This window comes from Anomaloglossus baeobatrachus, chromosome 6 (genome assembly GCF_048569485.1).
Source record: "Anomaloglossus baeobatrachus isolate aAnoBae1 chromosome 6, aAnoBae1.hap1, whole genome shotgun sequence".
Classification (NCBI taxonomy): domain Eukaryota; kingdom Metazoa; phylum Chordata; class Amphibia; order Anura; family Aromobatidae; genus Anomaloglossus; species Anomaloglossus baeobatrachus.
The window spans coordinates 545,084,930-545,106,243 of NC_134358.1; the positions used below are offsets into that span (position 1 = coordinate 545,084,930).

Below are 21,314 nucleotides of genomic sequence, written 5' to 3' on the forward strand. Positions count from 1 at the left end.
AGAACAGTTGTACAACCGATGAAAGTCTCTTAATGATGAGAAAAAGTCTTATCAGTAGCTTCACACAGAAAAAATGTACAAGAAACAAACAATGTGCTGTGAGAAATTAAGGAGTGGAAAACTCCCTGTTTAGCTTCAAGGTTATTCATGCATATTGTATAATTTGATCTATCCAATACACGAGTCAGTGGAAGACGCTGGCTGAAAGAGAGAGCATGGCTGTGTGTTCATTGTCTTATAACATTGATATATCGGCACTGGTATACAGCTAATACTGCACCGTCTCTGGTTATCCCAAACGAAGACTCCATTAGCAGTCTTCACCCAAATTCCTCCCTTGACAATACTATTACTGTCATCATTATATCCTTAAACTACAGATTTGCTGAAAGTATAAAAATCCTTTTTGGCAAAGATCTCTTTAGGGATTTGCATCCAATAAAGAACTGGCCTAAGTTTGCAATTAAGTGGGTTGTGTTAGTAAATTGCAAATATTACAACATCGCCCCCTTTTTATGTTTAGATGTCGAATGTTCACCTGAATCGTACAATATTGTTGCAGAGATAGTGATAGATTACAATGCGGCCAAAGGAGTAAATGGCTGTCATGGACTCTAGATTGTGAGCCCCAGTGGGGACAGTATTGCTGATGTATGTAAAGCGCTATGGAATTAGTAGCGCTAGATAAATGAATAAATTATATTATTATTATTATATGGTAATCCAGGACATGTCGGAGAGGGGATATCTCTTTGGTGTAGCAGATAGAGAGAATCTGGACTGGAAGGGATATCACAGCAGGTGGTGGCTGTTTTATACAGCCAGTACCAGCCTAACTGCAGCGACCAGAGCTAGCTCCAATAGCTACCATTTAGATGTCGTCTCCAGTCTCTGACAGCAGCATTTAAATGGCTGTGATCATCTGGATGCCTAGTGTGTACCAACAATAAGATAGCGGGGTGTTAATGCGTTACCATGGCAGGTAAGGGCCTGATCACTGCCATATCTGTGATCCTAGGAAATAGTCATTCTTGACTATACTTCAATATTCAAAGGTCTGTCCTCATCTACTGTATCCTCACCCATCCCGCTCAGTCCACTATAACGCTGTACAGCCAGCTCTATCCCCATCTACTGTACCCTCCCCTATCCCCCTCAGTCCACTATACGGCTGCACGACCAGCTCTGCCTCCATCTACTGTATTCTCAGCCATCCCCCTCAGTCCACTATACTGCTGCCTGACCAGTTCTACCCTTACTTGCTGTATACTCGCGCATCCCCATCAGTTCACTGTACCACTGCTCGACCAGCTCTGCCCCAATCTACTGTATCCTCACCCATCCCTATCAGTCCACTATACCTCTGCACAACCAGCTCTGCCCTCATCTACTTTATCCTCATCCATCCCCCTCAGTCTACTATACCGCTGGACGACCAGCTCTGCCCCTATCTACTGTATCCTCACCCATCCCCCTCAATCCACTATACTGTGGCATGACCAACTCTACTCTTACCTACCATTAGGGCTGAGCGGATCCTGACTGTAAAAGTTCGGACCCGCGAGGCTGTGGGCTGATAATACCAGCCCTCAGCTAGCTTTATCTTGGCTAGGGATGAAAAATAAGGGGGGAGCGGACGTCGTTTATTATTATTATTTAAATAAATAAAGCTGCATGCGGTTTCTCTTAAGCCGGGGTCACACTTGCGAGGGACTCATACGAGTCTGACATCGCATCACCGACACAGCCGCACACTCTGACAGGAGGGTGCATGTGTTTCTGTGTACATGCACGCTCATGCTCAGAGAGCGGCAGGCCATGCCGGGTAATGTCATGTCAGACTTTTAAGAGTCTGACACTGTACTTGTCCCTATTATGTATGGCCCTTGTAATGCCCCATGTAAATTGCCATGGAATAAATGGATCTATAATAAATAATATCCAAGTATTCCAGTATATAATACAAGAGATCAGACGATTAGGTCCAAGTTGTCGGCATGACAACAGCATAAATTAGTTAAAATAGTTTTTAAGAATATTAAACAAAAAACACCTGAATTAGTCCCCCCTTCCCAAATTAAATGAGAAAAAAAAGTGTAAAAATCTGCAAAAGTCTCATCTATATAAAAAAATTAAAACAAAAAAAAAAAACATAGATGACAAATACCACAGAGAAGAAAAAATAAAAAGCAAGAATTGTCAATTTTCTGTCCCCATAAAATGCAATAAAAATACAAGTGCATTTTTTTTTTAGTCACAAAACTGGTTTCGCTGGGATTGTCCGGATCTGGAGAATTGGGTCATTTTCTACAATGGATGGCGCAAAAACAAACAACATTGGTGGAATTGAGTTTTGATTTTCACCACACTTGGATTCCCCCCTTCCTGCTTTAAAACTACAACTCCCAGCATGCCAGGAGAGCTGCAGGCTATGAAAGCATGTGCAATTTTGCAGTTTAACTGCAGCAGAACATGACTATTCCATTCTGTAGCATATAGAAGCACATTGCAGTTAATTGGGGGGACAAACACCCTCCTCTATCGCTGCCCAGAACCCAGAAAACCCCACCACACGTGTATCTACCCCGTCACTGTGCTGCTCTCTCCACGCTGAGCCAGGGAAAGGAAATAGTTTGTGTGCAACCTTGAATACAATCCCCCATGCTCCACACAGTGCGGTTTAATATTATTCCGTACAGCAACAGTGCCCCAAACAAACGTTCCGCAGTAGAGTGTTTACGTCCGTGCAGCCGCAGGAGCAGGGCAGGTGGCGTGTCACGTGGTGCAGCAGTGTGTCAGGAGGCGGCAGGCTCAGCCCCCCGGAAGTCAGTGCAGTGATCGCCGCGTTATAGAGAGGCGTCTGTTCTGTGCATCACATGACAGCCATGGAGGATACGAGGATGCAGCATCTGTGTGCCCGGGTCCTGCCGCTGCTCCTCCTCGGACTGGCCATGGTGGCGAGCCAGACAAGTCCTCCGGTGCCAGCCCTCATCACCACACGTAAGAACAAGGGGAGGGTATTTTGGAAGAAAGATAATCAGAAATAATAGGATACTGCATCTCTGGGCACTGGGGTTAGTGACTGCTCTACAAGCAGGGATTCATGTGTATACTGCCTGTACAGATATAGCATTCCAGTATTATATCAGGAGAGGAGCGATGTCACTGGGGGGGGAGAGGAGCGATGTCACTAGGGGGGGGAGAGGAGCGATGTCACTAGGGGGGGGGAGAGGAGCGATGTCACTAGGGGGGGGGAGAGGAGCGATGTCACTAGGGGGGGGGAGGAGCGATGTCACTAGGGGGGAGGAGAGGAGCAATGTCACTGGGGGGGGAGAGGAGGGATGTCACTAGGGGGGGGAGAGGAGCGATGTCACTAGGGGGGGGAGAGGAGCGATGTCACTAGGGGGGGGAGAGGAGGGATGTCACTAGGGGGGGGAGAGGAGCAATGTCACTGGGGGAGGAGAGGAGGGATGTCACTGGGGGGGGAGAGGAGGGATGTCACTGGGGGGGGAGAGGAGGGATGTCACTAGGGGGGGGGAGAGGAGCGATGTCACTAGGGGGGGGGAGAGGAGCGATGTCACTAGGGGGGGGAGAGGAGCGATGTCACTGGGGGGGGGGGGAGGAGCGATGTCACTAGGGGGGGAGAGGAGCGATGTCATCAGTAATTAGCAGAGCAAAGATGTAATAACTCATCAGGTAACTGTTAGGAAAGGAGTGATTGTGCTCTACAGGACAGGAATTCATGTGTATACTGCCTGTACAGATATAGCATTCCAGTATTATATCAGGAGAGGAGCGATGTCACTAGGGGGGGGGAGAGGAGGGATGTCACTAGGGGGGGGGAGAGGAGGGATGTCACTAGGGGGGGGGAGAGGAGGGATGTCACTAGGGGGGGGGAGAGGAGGGATGTCACTAGGGGGGGGGAGAGGAGCGATGTCACTAGGGGGGGGAGAGGAGCGATGTCACTAGGGGGGGGAGAGGAGGGATGTCACTAGGGGGGGGGGGAGAGGAGGGATGTCACTAGGGGGGGGGGGAGAGGAGGGATGTCACTAGGGGGGGGGGGAGAGGAGGGATGTCACTAGGGGGGGGGGAGAGGAGGGATGTCACTAGGGGGGGGGGAGAGGAGCGATGTCACTAGGGGGGGGAGAGGAGCGATGTCACTAGGGGGGGGAGAGGAGCGATGTCACTAGGGGGGGGAGAGGAGCGATGTCACTAGGGGGGGGAGAGGAGCGATGTCACTAGGGGGGGAGAGGAGCGATGTCACTAGGGGGGGGAGAGGAGCGATGTCACTAGGGGGGGAGAGGAGCGATGTCATCAGTAATTAGCAGAGCAAAGATGTAATAACTCATCAGGTAACTGTTAGGAAAGGAGTGATTGTGCTCTACAGGACAGGAATTCATGTGTATACTGCCTGTACAGATATGCGATACCAGTGTTATATCAGGAGTGGAGTGATGATGTCGTCAGGGGAGCGGAGTGATGTCGTCAGGGGAGCGGAGTGATGACATCATCAGGGTGATTGTCATCAGGGCAGTGATGGCAGATATCAGGAGGGGAACGATGTCATTGAGTATTTTTCAGGAGGAGGTATGTCATCAGTAATTAGCAGAGCAAAGATGTAATAACTCATCAGGTAACTGTTGGAAAGGAGTGATGTCATCAGGCGAGGAGTGATATCAGATATCATCAGGGTGGTGATGTCAACAGGGCAGTGATGTCAGGAGGGGAGTGATGTCGGAGTATTTTTCAGGAAGAGTGATGTCATCGGTATATAGGGTAAAGATGTAATCACTCATCAGGTATCTGTTAGGGGGGGGAGTGATGTCGTTAGGAGGGGAGTGATGTCATCAGATATCAGCAGGAGAGGAGTGATGTCATCAGTAATTAGTAAAGTAAAGAAGTCATCACTCATCAGATATCTTTTAGGTGTTGTGATGTCCATCATATTGAAGAGAATCAGTGTCATTTAGAATTAGGAAGGAGTGATGTCATCAGTCATATTTTGCACAGAGTGATGTCATCAGATATGTTTAGAGATGATCACCATTGTCATGGGCCGGGCCGGGGGGTCACTCAAGATACCTCCGCTTGGTCGTGGACCTGTCAATCTATGATGAAACCGCACCTCACAACCCCACCCTGACTTCTCTAATAAGTCGAAGTCACGCGATATGACCTTGTCACTTCTGCCAACATGTGACGTTCCACACACCCCAAGGGGTACGTAAGGTCAGTTAGGCGCAGTGTTGCGCTGACACCCCGTGTCCACACGGGCACAAGGAGGGGGAACAGAGCAGGCCGTGTAGCCTCTGGTGCGACACCCAGCTTTCCCACAACCCTGACAGGCCGACAGAAGTTTTCCATTAGCTCCAGTGTAACAGGTTTCTGCCGGTCGGGGTACAGTGCGGTAGTCTGCCACCAATTCTTCGTTAGATATAATCCTGCTAGCGAACCACGCTTATAACTGGCCAGAAACCAGCGCAGGTAGCGTGTAATGTTAAACTGAGCACACTGACATGGGGTTCATGGATCGAGATAAAAGCAACAGCCCAAGATTAAATTATATATTTAATCGCCTTATGGGCACACTAGGCAGTACACTATATACAATTTGGGATTTAATATATGTAAAATATGTAATTTAAAATATGTATGACATGCATCTCGTCATCATGAAGCTGGAACTATGTCTGTACTAAAAGTGGGAGCGAAGCGCTCCCTAACATTGTAGCTCTTACACAGGAACCATCCTCACTGCATCTTATCTTTTGAAGCTGGTCCTAAAGCTTGTTGATGCCGCCCATTCTTTAGCTTTATTTACTCTTGACAGCAGGCTCTCTCTCTGGCCAGAGCTGCTTCTTTAGTCTTAATTAGATTATGTCACCTGGCCATTTGCCAACCAGATCTGGGGAATTCCTTGCTGCAGGGCCGGGGGTGTGTAAATGAACAGTGACAGCTGACTGAAACAGGAAGGTCATAATCCTCACAATATTTCTCATAATATTCCTCACAGCCATCAGTTATATTTGGTATGGAGTGACATAATCAGTTATAGTCGGGGAGAAGTGATCTCATCATTTATATCTCACAAGGTGCCAAGTCATTGGTTATGCAAAACAAGGAAGCCGCGGAGACACAATCACATGTTTCTCAACGCTGGCAGGAAACTAGACAGGCCTTTCACCGGGAAGGAACAACCACGGGAAGGGCAGTCTCCAGTCAAGGAAACCGCCTATGCCAAAACATGGTATCCATCCACAGACAGCTGTTTTGGGGTAGAAGTCATTGGTTATGTCACCAGCAGTGATGTCACCATATCTAGGATTGATGACATCAGTGATAATCAGGAAGGAGTGATGTCTTAACCCCTTCACAACCAATGACGTACTGGTACGTCATCGGTCATGTCATCGTAATCATCGCCGGCTGCTGCGGTGATCCCCCGCACGTCTGCTGATTTGATCAACAGGCACGGGTGGATCCGCGATCTACCCACACCTGTTAACCCCTTAGACTGCACTGTCATAATGTGACAGCGGGGTTTAAATGTCCGTTTCCCCGCCACCATCAGAGGGCCCCATGACTTGATCACAGGGAGGCAATGGTAGTTCGGGGTCATGTGATGACTCCTGACATGACAATGACAGATTTTCTGCCAGAGCAGCAGCTTACACAGGAAGGCAGCATTTCTGCTGATCAGAGCTGTGCAGCTCTGAGCAACAGAAATGCACAAGCGACCAGACCTTAAAAAAAAAAGATCCTTAAAAAAAAAGTGTCAAAACTTTTTTTTTTTTTTTTTTTTGGCCCCCTTTTTTCCCTCGTTTTCCGCCTCTCTACGGTGCAAAGATGAACTCTTTGCCTGATCATCTTCTTTTTCGGCACTTAAGGGTACTTTACACGCTGCGACATCGCTAGCGATCTCATTAGCGATGTGAAATTCTAGATCGCAAGTGCGATCTATTGAGATCGCACATAGGTCATTTTACGCATGTGTGATCTTTTGAGATCGCACATGCGTAAAATGACCTATGTGCGATCTCAATAGATCGCACTTGCGATCTAGAATTTCACATCGCTAACGAGATCGCTAGCGATGTCGCAGCGTGTAAAGTACCCTTTAGTCTTTGAGGAATACTCTCTGTTAGAGTTTAAATGCACCATTTTTCTTTTTAAGCACCGTCGGGCAGGGTCTCGTTCCATTTGTTCTTGTTCATTATAATATACACCCTTTTCATGGCATGATTACGTGCAACCCCTTTTTCTCTTCAGTTGCTGTGGACTGTATGCGCGCACGCGCGCTACAGTTGGTTCCCACGCTTCTGAACTTACTTGACCTCACTGTGAGGATCTTGCTACTTTCCATGTGCAGCACGCCTGCGCTTTGAAAATTTTCCCACGGCTTGAACTCACTTCACCTCTCTTAGTAAGAGAATCTTTCTCTACCTTAACGCATGCGCACAATACTATTTTTTTTTTTTTTTTTTTTTTGGTTTTCTTCATTTGATCCCTAGGATTCGTTTTTTAATAGTGTCCTAAATGTTACACCCTTTCACTTTTTGCATGTAAATGCATTTTTTACATATGAATTCATTTTGATTCATTGAAGTCCAACGATCAAAAAATAATAATTAATAAGATTAATAATAGGGACAATAATAATTTAGTCTGCATATGTATGCTCTGTCACTATACGCAGTGCATATTCTAGTATATGTTATTTGCACTTGGGTGCTAATGGTTTTGTTTGTCTATCAAGACACTGTTTTTTTCAGTTATAGTAATGGCTGTGGGGCAGCCTGCAAATTTCACGTTTTTTTTGGGCTCATGCTAATATATGTATCAGTTTCTATGTATCCCCACATATGTATTTTTATGTGTGTATACATATGTGCATAGATTTACATAAATATATCCATTGTTTTTATAGCTATTTTTGGCATTTCTTGACAGTTTCATGATTTTTTTTTTTATTTATGATGTTGTTTATGATGGATGATCAGTTAGATTTATATGTAACGTATGCGATTATCTAATGTGACTATGACGCGGCTCTATTCCATGTGGCTGAGTCATCGCTCTGTAGCACATGGTGAGCTGACGTCATAGGCGGGGATTTCCTTCCCTTGTCTTCCCTCCCCATTTTACTGCTTTAAGGCTTTACTGCCTTAAAGTTCATGAGTGCAAAAAAAGTGGAACATTCTGCAATGGCCAAGTCAATCACCAGATCTTAACCCAATTGAGCATGCATTTCACTTGCTCAAATCCAGACTAATTATAAAACATTCTTCCTTGGCTTCTGTAAAGTTCTTTTCCCTGAAGAAGGAGACAGTTGGGGGTCTCTGAAACGCGTAGGAATGAAATAAAAAGAATCATCTGTTTGACACCAATGTTTGTGGTCTTCAAGCGCGGCGAAAAACCTGTTTTTGCTCCAGTTTCCTTTTGATGTTCCTGGTATTGAAAGGGCATCTTCAACTTTCGACTTTTATACAGTATCCACAGATATCAGAAATGTCTGTAGAAGGAAAAAAAAAAACAGTTGGGCGATTGTGTAAGCCTATGTGCACACGATGCGTTTTTTTTCTTGCGTTTCCGCAGCATTTTGAATTGCAGCGTTTTCATGCAGAAATGCATGCATTTTGATTTCCAAGCAGTCTATGGGAAATAGGCATATTGTGTGCGCACGATGCATTCAAAAACGCTGCGTTTTTTTTTTTTTGTGACAAAAATTTGTCAAAACCTTTGCGTTTGAAGAAGCAACATGTCAATTGTTTTGAGCATTTTGGCAGCGTTTCGCTAACATTAGAGTCAATGAGAATTATCAAAACGCATCCTAAAAGAAATTTCTAGCATTTTACATGTTGTTGTGTTTTGTTTTTTTTTTGTTTTTTTTTTTTTTTTGTCAAAATCCGAGCGTGCGTTTTTGTCATTATAGTGAGGTCAAGAGGTTTTAATTTGCCCTCTGTTAAATAATGGGTTTACGGCGACAACTGCATAGCCAGTATATAATGATTGGAGCGAAGATAGGTCAAAAACATATTATGAATTTATTCAGATAAGAGTTGGAGGGTTACAGTCATTAGAGAAAAATAACTGTCTTGGCTTGAGTTAATAGATGGAGACAGATAGTAAAAAAATAACAGTTCATATATCTTACATCGCTGTGTGTGTAAGCCGTCTCGGGATGGTCTGTAGATGGGTCCGTCTTTCTCCTGTCACCTTCTGCCTCTCCCTCCTTCTGCCCCTACCTTTGAAGTGTGGGCTTCTTTTATAACCCAAAACCCCTCCTCCTGATAGCCCTTATCTCTTTACATGGTAACACAAAAACTAACTATCCTTATTTTAGGTTGAGCATTACATCATGTCACGTGGTACATTTTACCCGCGAAATAAGTGTACTTGCGCACTAGAGACTTGTAACAAAACCTACTTCATCTTATTTATAAACCTTTGAAGCTCGCTGAACTTTGACCTTAAAGTAACAGTAAGACGTTTCTCATAGCTATTTCAGCTCTTAGCCCAACATTCTAAACAGAATATAGCAATATGCTGACAACTTTGACAAACAATGTCAGATGGCTTTGATGAACAACTAGCAGATGGCCTTGGTTTTACCATCTCAAACTCTTGGTTAGCAATTTTCCAACTTACAGACTCTCCTTAAAGGGATGGGCGAAATATACATATATTTATGAATATATGTACTCCAGTCTATGAATCAATCTCCATAAACTCACTATTTTACAGTCCCCCCTTATATGGAAGTTTGATGAACCCCGGGAAACCCTAACTCAATCGTGTCATCATTCGTATCACATACATTCTTGTTGGAAATTCTAGACCAATATTTGACTTGATAAACCAATCTGCAACTTTCTGTCAAAAAGTCATCTTGCGATTTAACATTCCTCTAAGAATGTTATCTTCCTTTTTCATTTCTATTTTTATGTTCCTATATATCTTCTGAATTCTACACATCACAAAAACTTGATATATAATACACATCAAAACTAATAAAAATATGATTATGATGGGATTAAATAAAACATTACCAACCGCTGACTGAAAAGATGACTGAGACCAGGAATGTACAGATTTACTAAAACTCTTCCACCAAGTTCTACCTGACATTCCATTCCATTCGTGTTCAATATCACTTAATTCACCTTGTTCATGTCTGAATATAATTTCTGCTTCCTTTAACTGTTTCGTTAATAAATCTAACAAACCCTTATCTTTCTTTATTTCACTTGTCCACATATCCCAAGGAAAATCATTTATCTGTGATAAATTGAATTGTATCGGAAATGCCGTTAAGTTTCTCTTTCCTATAGAAGTGATATTAAAACTTCCTTCTTTCTTTGAAAGAGACCTCACATTTCCTTCTATACAATACAAACCCATAGGTAGGTTTTCCTTATGTACACAAGCAGAATAGAAAACAGAAACCTTCTCTGTCTCAGACATGACCTGAAAACATATCTTAGTTGGACTTACTGGAGTCACCAGATCATGTAGTGTCTGTACAGTCTCTATTCTCGCATGACAAGAAGAATGATTATGAAAACATGAATGATAAATCACCTTATCCTGTCCAGGTAAACACATCACCTTAGAAACAAAATGCAAACATGAAGAAATGTCTACTTGTTCAGTGTTCACTCCATCAAATGCAAAATCTGTGTACTGCAATTGATAGAACACTTGTTGTGTGTTGCTCACAGGTATACCCAAAACTGTAACAGGAACAATAGTTCCTTCTCTTCCAATCACCGGGATTAGTGATGTGCCAACACAAATGTTTCGTTCACATCCTAACCACTTATTTACCCACAAATCCGTATGATTCAATGCAAAATCATACTCTACAGGTAAATTTCGCAGTATTCCCAGTGGAGTAATTCCACTCTGTAAAGCTTGTGCAATCAACTTCAAATTAGAAGAGTACTCTACCTGTATCTCCAGGCACGCTTTAGCTACTTGTGTTTCGTGTGTGCTTTCCACGAGAGCTAATGTAGCATCCTGTAGATGTGACACGGAAGAGCCTAGTACAGCAGCTGTATTCATTACCATCTTTTCAAGAAGTTGATTCAGACTCTTCTGAACCTTTACACCTTTTCCTCCAATAAAACCAATATTATCCAAATCTGACTTAAGCGTCTGTATATTCATGGCATTAGTCAGACTTCCCACTGTCCCAATTCCTCCCAGAATTCCTTCTAACACTCCTCTCTTACTCCTAGTCTGAGCTGTTCTTTTCCCAAACCACTGTTCTATCCCCATCTCCATGTTTATGAGATGTGATTGACACTGAGGAAACCTGGTAGAGATCTTCCAATGAGACATATTGAAAGTCCACACCATTGTCATAAATTCTCCATCCCTTAATAAGGACTTGGACTGAAATTGATTAATTTGGAAAGGAGTAGACGGCATGAATCTCGTGTCTGTGCATGCACTATCTGCTGCTGACCAAATATTCACACTAACGTCTTTACAATGTCTGTAATGTGTCTTTGTTTCAACGCAACACTGGTAAATTCCAGAGTCCCTGGAAGATGGATTCTCTATGGAAAAAATGAACGTATCATCCATCCACCTGATATTACCAATCTGACCTCTGTGAATGATATTAGTTGGACTGTTTAAAAAACTTCCCAAAAACGATGAATTTTTGGTCCATGTCAACAAAGACTCAGAAGGCAATTTCAACCTTGTGTTACATTTTAACATTATGGGAAATGTATTTACTTTATCATGTACTGTCTGTGGTGAAACCCTTATTTCCGGAACTATAGTGTTAGTAACGGTAAACACTACAGATACCTGAACTTGCACAGGTTCCCGTGTTATCTGGAAATTCCATGTTTTGACCCAATCTTTATCTCCTTCTGTGATGGAGAGTAAAGAAGGATCCAGAATTTTCCCAAAAACCTGAGTTTTTAACAAAATTTCTGTTTTGGATCTTCCAAACTTTCCCCTTGCAATCATGTCATTTGTAATATCACCGGACCATACAGCAGGTTCATCACCTCTGATCTCTATGTTCCAGTATAGTACATCTGTAGGAGAACATTCCCATGTACCAGTTTTATTATTGTGTACATATTCTCCTTGTAATTGTGTGAATCTAGTTTTAGGTCCTGCAATAGCATGTAATATTATGTCTGTGTCGTGTATGAAATGTAATTCAATGCAACATTTTGTTCCATATCCCATGCAGATATTTCCTGTTATCTCCACAGAATTGTCCGTGATGTCCTCTGTCAGTAAGTTCCGTGTATCTGATCCTCTTGGTCTTCGAGAATGTTGAATCTCTCTAGTCTGTTCATTCACATCATTGGCGATTGTTCCTTGATGTAACATGTAAACAATGACGAAAATAAAGCAAAGCAGCAGGAACGTAGATCCCATCACATAGAAGCTTGTCTTGAGCTTGGGAAGATGTTCTTTCTCCAGAAGGCTTGATGTCATCTTTCCTTCACAGTCTTTAGGTTCTTTATTCCAGTTCGTATAGGAATCCATTTCTTCCTGGAAAGAAATGCAGTATCATTATTTTGTCACAAATATTTTGCACTGGTCAACGTGAACCCACACTTTTTGTGTTTTCCGGGTCTTTTTTACCACATTTGACACTCGGTGCACAAGAATCATGACTTGTCCCATAGTCTCAAGGACTTCGAAAGGACCTTCCCAATTACACTCCCATGGTCCACTCTTGCGAAAGGTTTTGATCATCACTAGAGCACCTTTCTTGAATTTGGACTCATAGGGTGGCTCCATTTTCTGCATTCTTGATGCCGCATATGGCAGAATCGCTTTCAGGTTCTCCTGTAGCGATCTCAACCATTGGGACCTTGAGATAGCATCTTTTTGTGGAGTGGATAAAAATGGCTCATGTGGAAACCACAATTGCATTTTTCTTCCCGTCATCAACTCAAACGGAGTGAATTGAGTTGTAGAAGAGATTGAACCTCTTATACTCATCAGTATGAAAGGAACCTTGTCAACCCAAGTGTTACCTTTGTCCAAAAGCATCTTTGCAATTCTGGACTTGATTGTCCTATTCATTCTTTCCACAATTCCCGCAGATTGTGGATGATAGGGGACATGAAATTGCTGTCGCGCCCCTAGAATAGCACAAGCAGTTTGCATGATTTTACCTGTGAAGTGGCTACCTCGATCGGAGGTAATCATCCTTGGGATCCCCCAAGTACAAAAGACATGTTGTACCAATTCCCTTGCTGTGGACAAAGCATCATCTTTCCTAACAGGTAATATTTCTACCCATTTTGAGAACACATCTACCACAATCAATGCATACCTGAGACCATGTTTACCTGAGGGTAAAGGACCAATATAGTCTATCTGCAGTGTAGACCATGGACCATCTGCAGGTGCGATCCGTAGAAGTGGTGGCTTCTGTCCTTTAGGTCTTGGATTTATTTGGGCACAAATGAGACATGATAGTACAACACTTTGAACTGTTTCGTCCATTTTTTCCCAATAAAATTTCTCCTTGAGAATGACTAACAATCTCTGTTGTCCCAAGTGACCTAAACTCTCATGGTTGTATCGAGTGAATTCTACCTGTAGATGTTTTGGTACAACTGGACGCAATTCTCCATTTGAACTGTGACACAAAACCCCATTTTCACAGATGAAAGGAGGTTTTGGATCATCCAGAAAAATAACAAGAGAAGGATCTTTTCTCTGTTCTTCTGCAAATGAAGGTATGTACGTGTCTGCTTTTTGAACCGCTGAATTCTCAGAGGGTTCAGAGTCAAACACTTCCTCTCCTGTCAGGGCAGCTTCTTTGGCTAGAGCATCTGCGGTAGCATTACCTACAGATAACTCATCATCAGATCTTTGATGTGCAGCGACTTTCACTATAGCAAATCTATTTGGGGCCCTAGATGCCATCTCAAAAATTGATTCTAGAGTTTCGCGGTGCAACAAGGCTTTGTTGGACGAGTCCACATAGCCTCTCCTTTCCCAAACAGGCAGGTAATCGGTTAGGGATCTGACAACATAGGAGCTATCACTGTAGATTACCATTGGAGTTTGATCATCAGCTTCATTCAGCTGTAGGACCATTCTTACCGCTTCTATCTCTGCCCTTTGAGCTGAGAAATGACTCGGTAACTTGTGTTTTACCACTTGTCCTCGCTTGGAATAGAAAATTCCATATCCTGTGTGATAGTGTCCTTCCAGAAAAAATCTAGAACCGTCTACAAACACAGGTTCATCTGCGTCTTCCGACTGTCGTCTGAAGAGAGATGGACTTGGTTCATGGAACGTTTCTATGCAATCATGGGTTTGTCCTTCATACTGCATCAATTGAGGAAGAACATACTTGGCCTTATAATCTACCTCAATTTGATTTGGAGACAATGAGAGCAACCAATGGGCAAATCTCTGATTTGACACACCTGGGATGTTTTTCTCAAAGAGAAGTTTCAGTGTGGAATGTGGCGTTTGGAGAATAACCTTTTGGAACCCGATGATGTGTTGAGTGATTTTTATCGCAAAATACACTCCCACCAGGTGTCTTGCGCACACCTCAAACCCCCTCTCAACAGGTGAGAGAAGCTTAGAGAAGTACCCCAAGATTCTCCATTCCCCCCCCTTGCAGCTGCAGCAAAACCACAGAGATACTTGTCTCTGAAGTGTGTGCTTGAAGCGCAAAAGGTGCGTTCTTTTCCACCATACTTAACGCAGGTGCGTGTTGTAGATCATGTTTCAATTGTGTGAAGGCTTTTTCCTGTTCGACACTCCAGGGACCAAAATAATCATCATTGTCACCTTTTAAAAGATCATACAAAGGTCTGGCTTTGTCAGCAAAATTTTCAATGAAATCCCTTGAGTAATTTACAAGCCCTAAAAAATGTCTTAGTGCCTTGTGTGATGTTGGAATTGGATGAGATGCAATTGCCTCTATTCTGTCCTGTAGGGGTCGCCGTGTACCTGGATTTAGCAGAACTCCTAAAAACCTGACCTCAGTCTGCATCAGCTTGACCTTTTTGGTATTCAGTTTTAAACCTGCATCATGCAGCAGCTCAAACAATTCTGCCAGTAGGATCACGTGCATCTCCTTGTCCTCCGTACTCAACAAGATATCGTCCACATATTGCAATAAACATTCCGGACGAGAAAATTTCGACAAAACGTTCGCTAGCGCCTGATGAAAAATGCTTGGCGACATACTTGCCCCCTGAGGAAGCCTACAGCATACAAATTGCTGATCGAGGTGGTTGAATGCAAGCTTATATTGGCAACTTTGCTCAATCGGTATACTGAAAAAACCATTACTGATATCCAATACTGAGAAATACCTTGCCTTAGCATCCAATCTCGACATCATGTCATGTGTATCAGCTACAATCGGTGCTACATTGGGAGTACACTTATTGAACATCCTTAAGTCCAACAACATCCGATAGCTACCATCGCTTTTCAGAACACACCACAGTGGATTGTTACAGACAGAATTTGCCTTACGTATGACACCTTGAGCCAACAATTCCTGTATAATCTTCGACATCGGAGCAACTGACTCCGGAGGCAACTTATACTGACGCTGTGGAGGCGGATCTCGGCCTTCAATTTTGACAACTACATCCTTCATTGTTCCAACCTCATTCCTGTACTGAGCCCATAAGGAAGGAAACCGCTGTACTAACTCAGTCAATATTTCGTCACCACCAGTTTCAGGCCACAAATGATCTGCTGACACTACATCGGTCAAACAAATGGTCCCGACATGACTATATTCATCTGGATCAATAACTACCGCCTTACAACCGTTAGAATCTTTCCAAACTGTTTTGTTACCCAAATCAATAATCCAGCCATGCTTTTCCATAAAATCAGTGCCAATTATATTCTCAGTATCCTGACAACACCAAATATCCATTTTCGTTTTCAAAAAACCAGGTATTTCCAAAGAAACATCCTGCGCTAAAGTCACCTTTGTTCCATTTTTACCACTGGAAAACAACAATTTTACATACAGGGGAATCTGGCTTTAAATGTAAATCAACATTTGTGACACTTAATTGCGCACCTGTATCAAGGAGAAATGTTACTTCCTGACCTTCAAGATTTACCTTTAAAAATGGTCGACCACAGCTATCCATTGAAACTCGAGTGACAAATTCCAGTGGATGCAGCCTGGGGACCGGCTTTGCTAGTCAGGATGATGGAGAAGGGAGAAGAGCAGCAGGTGTCTTGCCCCTTCCTTCCAATCCCTGTATGGTCATTTCCCTTATCTGTCTGGTCAGAGGTGCATATGGTGATTGGTTATTTCTGTTGTCAGTATGAGTGGGCGTGTATGGTGATTGGTTATTTCTGTTGTCAGTACGAGTGGGCGTGTATGAAGGTGGAGGTGCTGAAGATGGGGGAGGGGCACTGGATGTGTTTGGCATCAGTCCATTCTCCTTACCCAGCCTTTCCTCAACTCCCGCCCTCAGGAATTTCTTGCATTCCCACTTCAGGTGTCCGGGTTGGCCGCAAAAAAAGCAATGAATTGTGCTTTTCCTGTTACCCCCCCCCCCTGAATTCTTGTTTTTAGAATTCAACACCGGTCTTTTGTTGTTTTTGATCTGTTTTTCCTGGGATACTAATGTGTCAGTGTTCCCTTCTATCATGGCTATTTTTGATTTTACCTGATTTTGCTTCATTCGTCTACGTATTCTATCAATAAATGACGTGGCCTCTTGTAGACTTTCCATCCTAGAAGCTATTTCGAATGAAGCAGGGTCCAAATATTTAAACTTTTTAACAAAGGCCTTGATCATGGAAGGCGGTTCTTGATCAGATCCGATTTCCATTATCAAACGATATCCTTGCTCGAATTTCACTAAGAAGACAAACGGATCCTCCTGTATGTGTGTCTTAAGGTTTTCTAACAATTCGACTGTTGGGGTAGTCTCTCCTGTGGTAAAGAGAATTAACTGTCTCAGCCTATTTTCCTTTGTGTCATGGATCAGGTCATTGTGTTCGTCAGTCCTAGGTGTTGCTTGTAACCTTTTTGCCATGTGGGAGGGAAGCCATACCCTATAAATCTTGTTTCTCTGTTCATTTGTTAGATTATATTTATCGGAATGTGACTCAAAAATGTCCGCATTATGGAAGGCGTCCATTTTATCATCATATTTGGGTATGTCTTTAATGATTTTCATTAATTGGTCATGGATTTTAATGTTAAGACGGGCGGCCTTATCATGTAACTTCTTTTTCCGAAGTTCCCCCTCATTCAGACTCTCGTCCTCGGCCGTATCCAGCCTGTCCGGGATGTCTGAACCTGAGCCAGGTGATGCGGAAGCATCTGTCTTGTTCTGTCTCGTATTAACAGATACATATTTAATATCTTTCCGTAGTTTTGATATTAAATCTGCTCTTGTTTCCAACTGATCCTCCAGATGTTCGATATGTTCTGCTAATATCGAACAATTTGGACAATCTGTTGCTTCTGAATCTGTGATGTGTGTATCTGTTGTATTGGGCGTGCCTGTTGTTATGGGTGTGTCAGTCACCATGCAGATAGTGTGTGCATATGGCTGTGCCCCACCCACCATGGAGTTGTAAGTGTATACCATACCCAATACATTCTGTATCTTTTTCTGTAACCGATTCACAGTAAAAAACTATTTATCTAACTTAGTATTCTCAAGTTCACATTGCCGGTACAGATTTGACCATAACTGTGCGTCACTATGTGTATGATCAAAAGAATACTCTACATGACAGTTACTAGAATAATGATGAATAAAATCCATTTCTCACCAATATGTGATGCTTGTCCTTGAATGGCTTCAACCGTCTATGGATGGATGGTCCTCGGATGGCTCCAACCGTCTTTTGGATGGATGGTCCTGGAATGGCTTTGACACATACGACCTCCGTGCAGCTTGTCACGTTAACCCTCTCTTAGGTTCTGATGTGGACACAGTGTATCGTCGTTCGCCTGCAGCTTGGACAGAAATTACTCACAGACCCCCAGAGACCCCCCTTCTCGGACAAAGGGCAGGGAATGACGTGAGAAAAAAAAAGAGTCCTTCTGCAAGAATAGGCAGCGTGAAAAAAATCACCTCGCACAGAAAACAGCTGTGTTTCACAATCATTCAGGCTGGTGCTCGCCAAATGTTAAATAATGGGTTTACGGCGACAACTGCATAGCCAGTATATAATGATTGGAGCGAAGATAGGTCAAAAACATATTATGAATTTATTCAGATAAGAGTTGGAGGGTTACAGTCATTAGAGAAAAATAACTGTCTTGGCTTGAGTTAATAGATGGAGACAGATAGTAGAAAATAACAGTTCATATATCTTACATCGCTGTGTGTGTAAGCCGTCTCGGGATGGTCTGTAGATGGGTCCGTCTTTCTCCTGTCACCTTCTGCCTCTCCCTCCTTCTGCCCCTACCTTTGAAGTGTGGGCTTCTTTTATAACCCAAAACCCCTCCTCCTGATAGCCCTTATCTCTTTACATGGTAACACAAAAACTAACTATCCTTATTTTAGGTTGAGCATTACATCATGTCACGTGGTACATTTTACCCGCGAAATAAGTGTACTTGCGCACTAGAGACTTGTAACAAAACCTACTTCATCTTATTTATAAACCTTTGAAGCTCGCTGAACTTTGACCTTAAAGTAACAGTAAGACGTTTCTCATAGCTATTTCAGCTCTTAGCCCAACATTCTAAACAGAATATAGCAATATGCTGACAACTTTGACAAACAATGTCAGATGGCTTTGATGAACAACTAGCAGATGGCCTTGGTTTTACCATCTCAAACTCTTGGTTAGCAATTTTCCAACTTACAGACTCTCCTTAAAGGGATGGGCGAAATATACATATATTTATGAATATATGTACTCCAGTCTATGAATCAATCTCCATAAACTCACTATTTTACACCCTCACATCCATTCCTAATTTAAAAAATGAGTAAAACAATACTTTTTACTCTATTTTAAACATAATTATTAAATCTCCTTAATCATTTTCGGTAAATTATCATCATAGTGTATGATTTAAATATTTTTTTTTTCTTTCCAATTTTTTCCTAATGTTTGAATGTGCAAACTTTTATTTAGTTGTGTATTTGTATTGAAAACGCATCTCAATTTAAAGCACTGAAATTGCATGAAAAACGCTAGAAAAACGCATGCGAAGTTCCTGCGTTTATGTGGTCAAAACCAAATTTGACTGACAAATTCTGCCAAATGATGCGTTCATTTCTGCAAGGTACAGAACGCAACGTGCGCACATGGCCTAAATGTTGAGTATTTGCTTGCAGAAAATTCTGCAGAATTTCAACGCTGCGTCTTCTGTGGTTGGGGGCTTTTTTTTTTCCCCCCCAATGCCTTTTTAATGATTTCTGGCGGGGAAAAACAAGGAGGGGGGGGGGAAGCAACCTAAACAAAATGTCAGGATTCTCATTGACTTTACTGGCAAAACAGTATTCAAAAAACACACAAAAACCCCACAATAAACACACTGTGCACACAGCCTTCTCTGGAAAACAGTGGTCTCCCAACGCCCTACGCCCCCCCCCCCCCCTCCTGCCACAGTCACTGATATTAAAGAGGAGGCCGTACGTGTGCATTGGCGATCCTCCGATGCGTCCAGCCCTTGGCGATCCTCCGACGCGTCCTACATATAGCGCGGTGCTGCACAAGAAACGTACCCAGCAGCCCACAAAAAAGACCACAGGGCGGCGCCCAAGAAACACTAAACAATTACGTTAGTGCGACGCTAAATACGTGCCCAGAAGCTCCAAATCCCAAGACAGTGCCACCACAATAGATTCCCACCCTACCGCCAATGGTAGCAGAATTGATCCTTTTTTTTTTTTCCCCCCCCCCATTCAGGCTGCTTTCACACTAAGTTTTTTTTTAACATCCGTCATGAACATTTTTTTTAACGCAAAAGCGGATCCAGTGCAAATGCGTTTTCATTTCAATGCATTTGCAATGGACTCGCGTTAACATGCGTTCACCTGCGTTTGCGTGCGTTATAGTGAGGATCCAGCGACTTGCAGTTTTTTAACATTTTTCAAAAACGCTACTTGTAGCGTTTTTGAGCTGCGTCCAAATACTGCAAATTGCTGGATCCTGACTAAACAGCACGCAAACGCATGTGAACGCTGGCGTGCTGATAGGCAGGATCCTGCTTGCTCTACTGAGCATGCCCAGAAACCATCCTCGGGTGATCAGTGTCTCTCTCCCCCTCCCTCTCTCCCCCTCCCTCTCTCCCCCTCCCTCTCTCCCCCTCCCTCTCTCACCCTCTCCCTCCACCCTCTCATTCCTCCCTCCCTCTCTCTGTCTCTCCCCCTCCCTCTCCTGTCTCTCTCTCTCCCACCTGAGAGCTGCGGACACTCATAACCAAGGTAAATATCGGGTAACCACTTCTCTTAGTTACCCGATGTTTACGTTGGTTACGTGTACAGACGCTCGTAACCAAGATAAATATCGGGTATCCACGCAAGTTACCTGATGTTTACCTTGGTTACGAACCTCCGCAGTTGTAAGAAGCCGGCTCCCAGTCTGGCACGTTTAGTTCCCCTCACTCCCGATCACATGACTCCAATGCCCGCCCCTAAACATCCAGTGACAGGATCCTGCAAAATAACACATGCGTTAGCATGCGTTTTTTGCTGTAAAAGCAGGATCCGCTTTTACAGCAAAAAAACGTTCATGACGCATGTTAAAAAAACATAGTGTGAAAGCAGCCTCAGGCTCTATTTACAATCTGAGGCTATTTTTTGGGGTATTGGAACAGCAGTATTACATACTCCTTCCTGCGGTATTATATAGACTGTGGCGGTGTAATTTATGCACTGACTCTGTTCCGTCACTAATCCTTCATATTTTTGCAAGACGACAAATGAAAGAAATGATGATGGGATCGGTAATAAGTTCACATTTCCGCTAAAATGTATCAGTCACAATCCGCTGCTCTTGTAAACAACGGAATCCGTTTAGAGGATTCCGTTGCTCCCATAGACTTGTATGAGCAGCGGATTGTGACTGATGATGCTGCGGTGCACCCTCCGCCCGACTGATCAGTCATGGAACGACTGACCGCCGGGCGGGAGGAACGCAGCATGTAACGTTTTTTGAGCAGCGCGATCCGTCGGATTTCGCTGCGCCATGCTCTCTGGCTCCCTGCACACGTCACCAGCTTTGGTTGGTTACCCGATATTTACCCTGGTTACGGTGCAAGGAGCCAGCGCTAAGCGGTGTAGGCCCGTAACCAAAGTAAAATATCGGGTAACCAAGGTAAACATCGGGTGCTTTGCTGT

At 43.4% G+C, this 21,314-nt stretch overlaps 2 protein-coding genes across 2 annotated transcripts in view; one reads left to right on the forward strand and one right to left on the reverse strand.

Moving 5' to 3' along the window:
- The window catches only part of DUS3L (dihydrouridine synthase 3 like), an 83,889-nt gene extending 81,205 nt beyond the window's left edge, over positions 1-2,684 (reverse strand). Inside the window, exon 1 of the mRNA XM_075315627.1 lies at positions 2,585-2,684. The gene's annotated coding sequence lies outside the window, so the exon portion shown is untranslated. The remainder of the gene's footprint in view (positions 1-2,584) is intronic.
- A 72-nt stretch (positions 2,685-2,756) lies between these two features.
- PTTG1IP2 (PTTG1IP family member 2) overlaps positions 2,757-21,314 on the forward strand; it is a 95,496-nt gene continuing 76,938 nt past the window's right edge. Inside the window, 1 exon segment of the mRNA XM_075315628.1 lies at positions 2,757-3,000. Coding sequence (XP_075171743.1) covers positions 2,877-3,000 — 124 coding nt within the window. The 5' untranslated portion in view covers positions 2,757-2,876.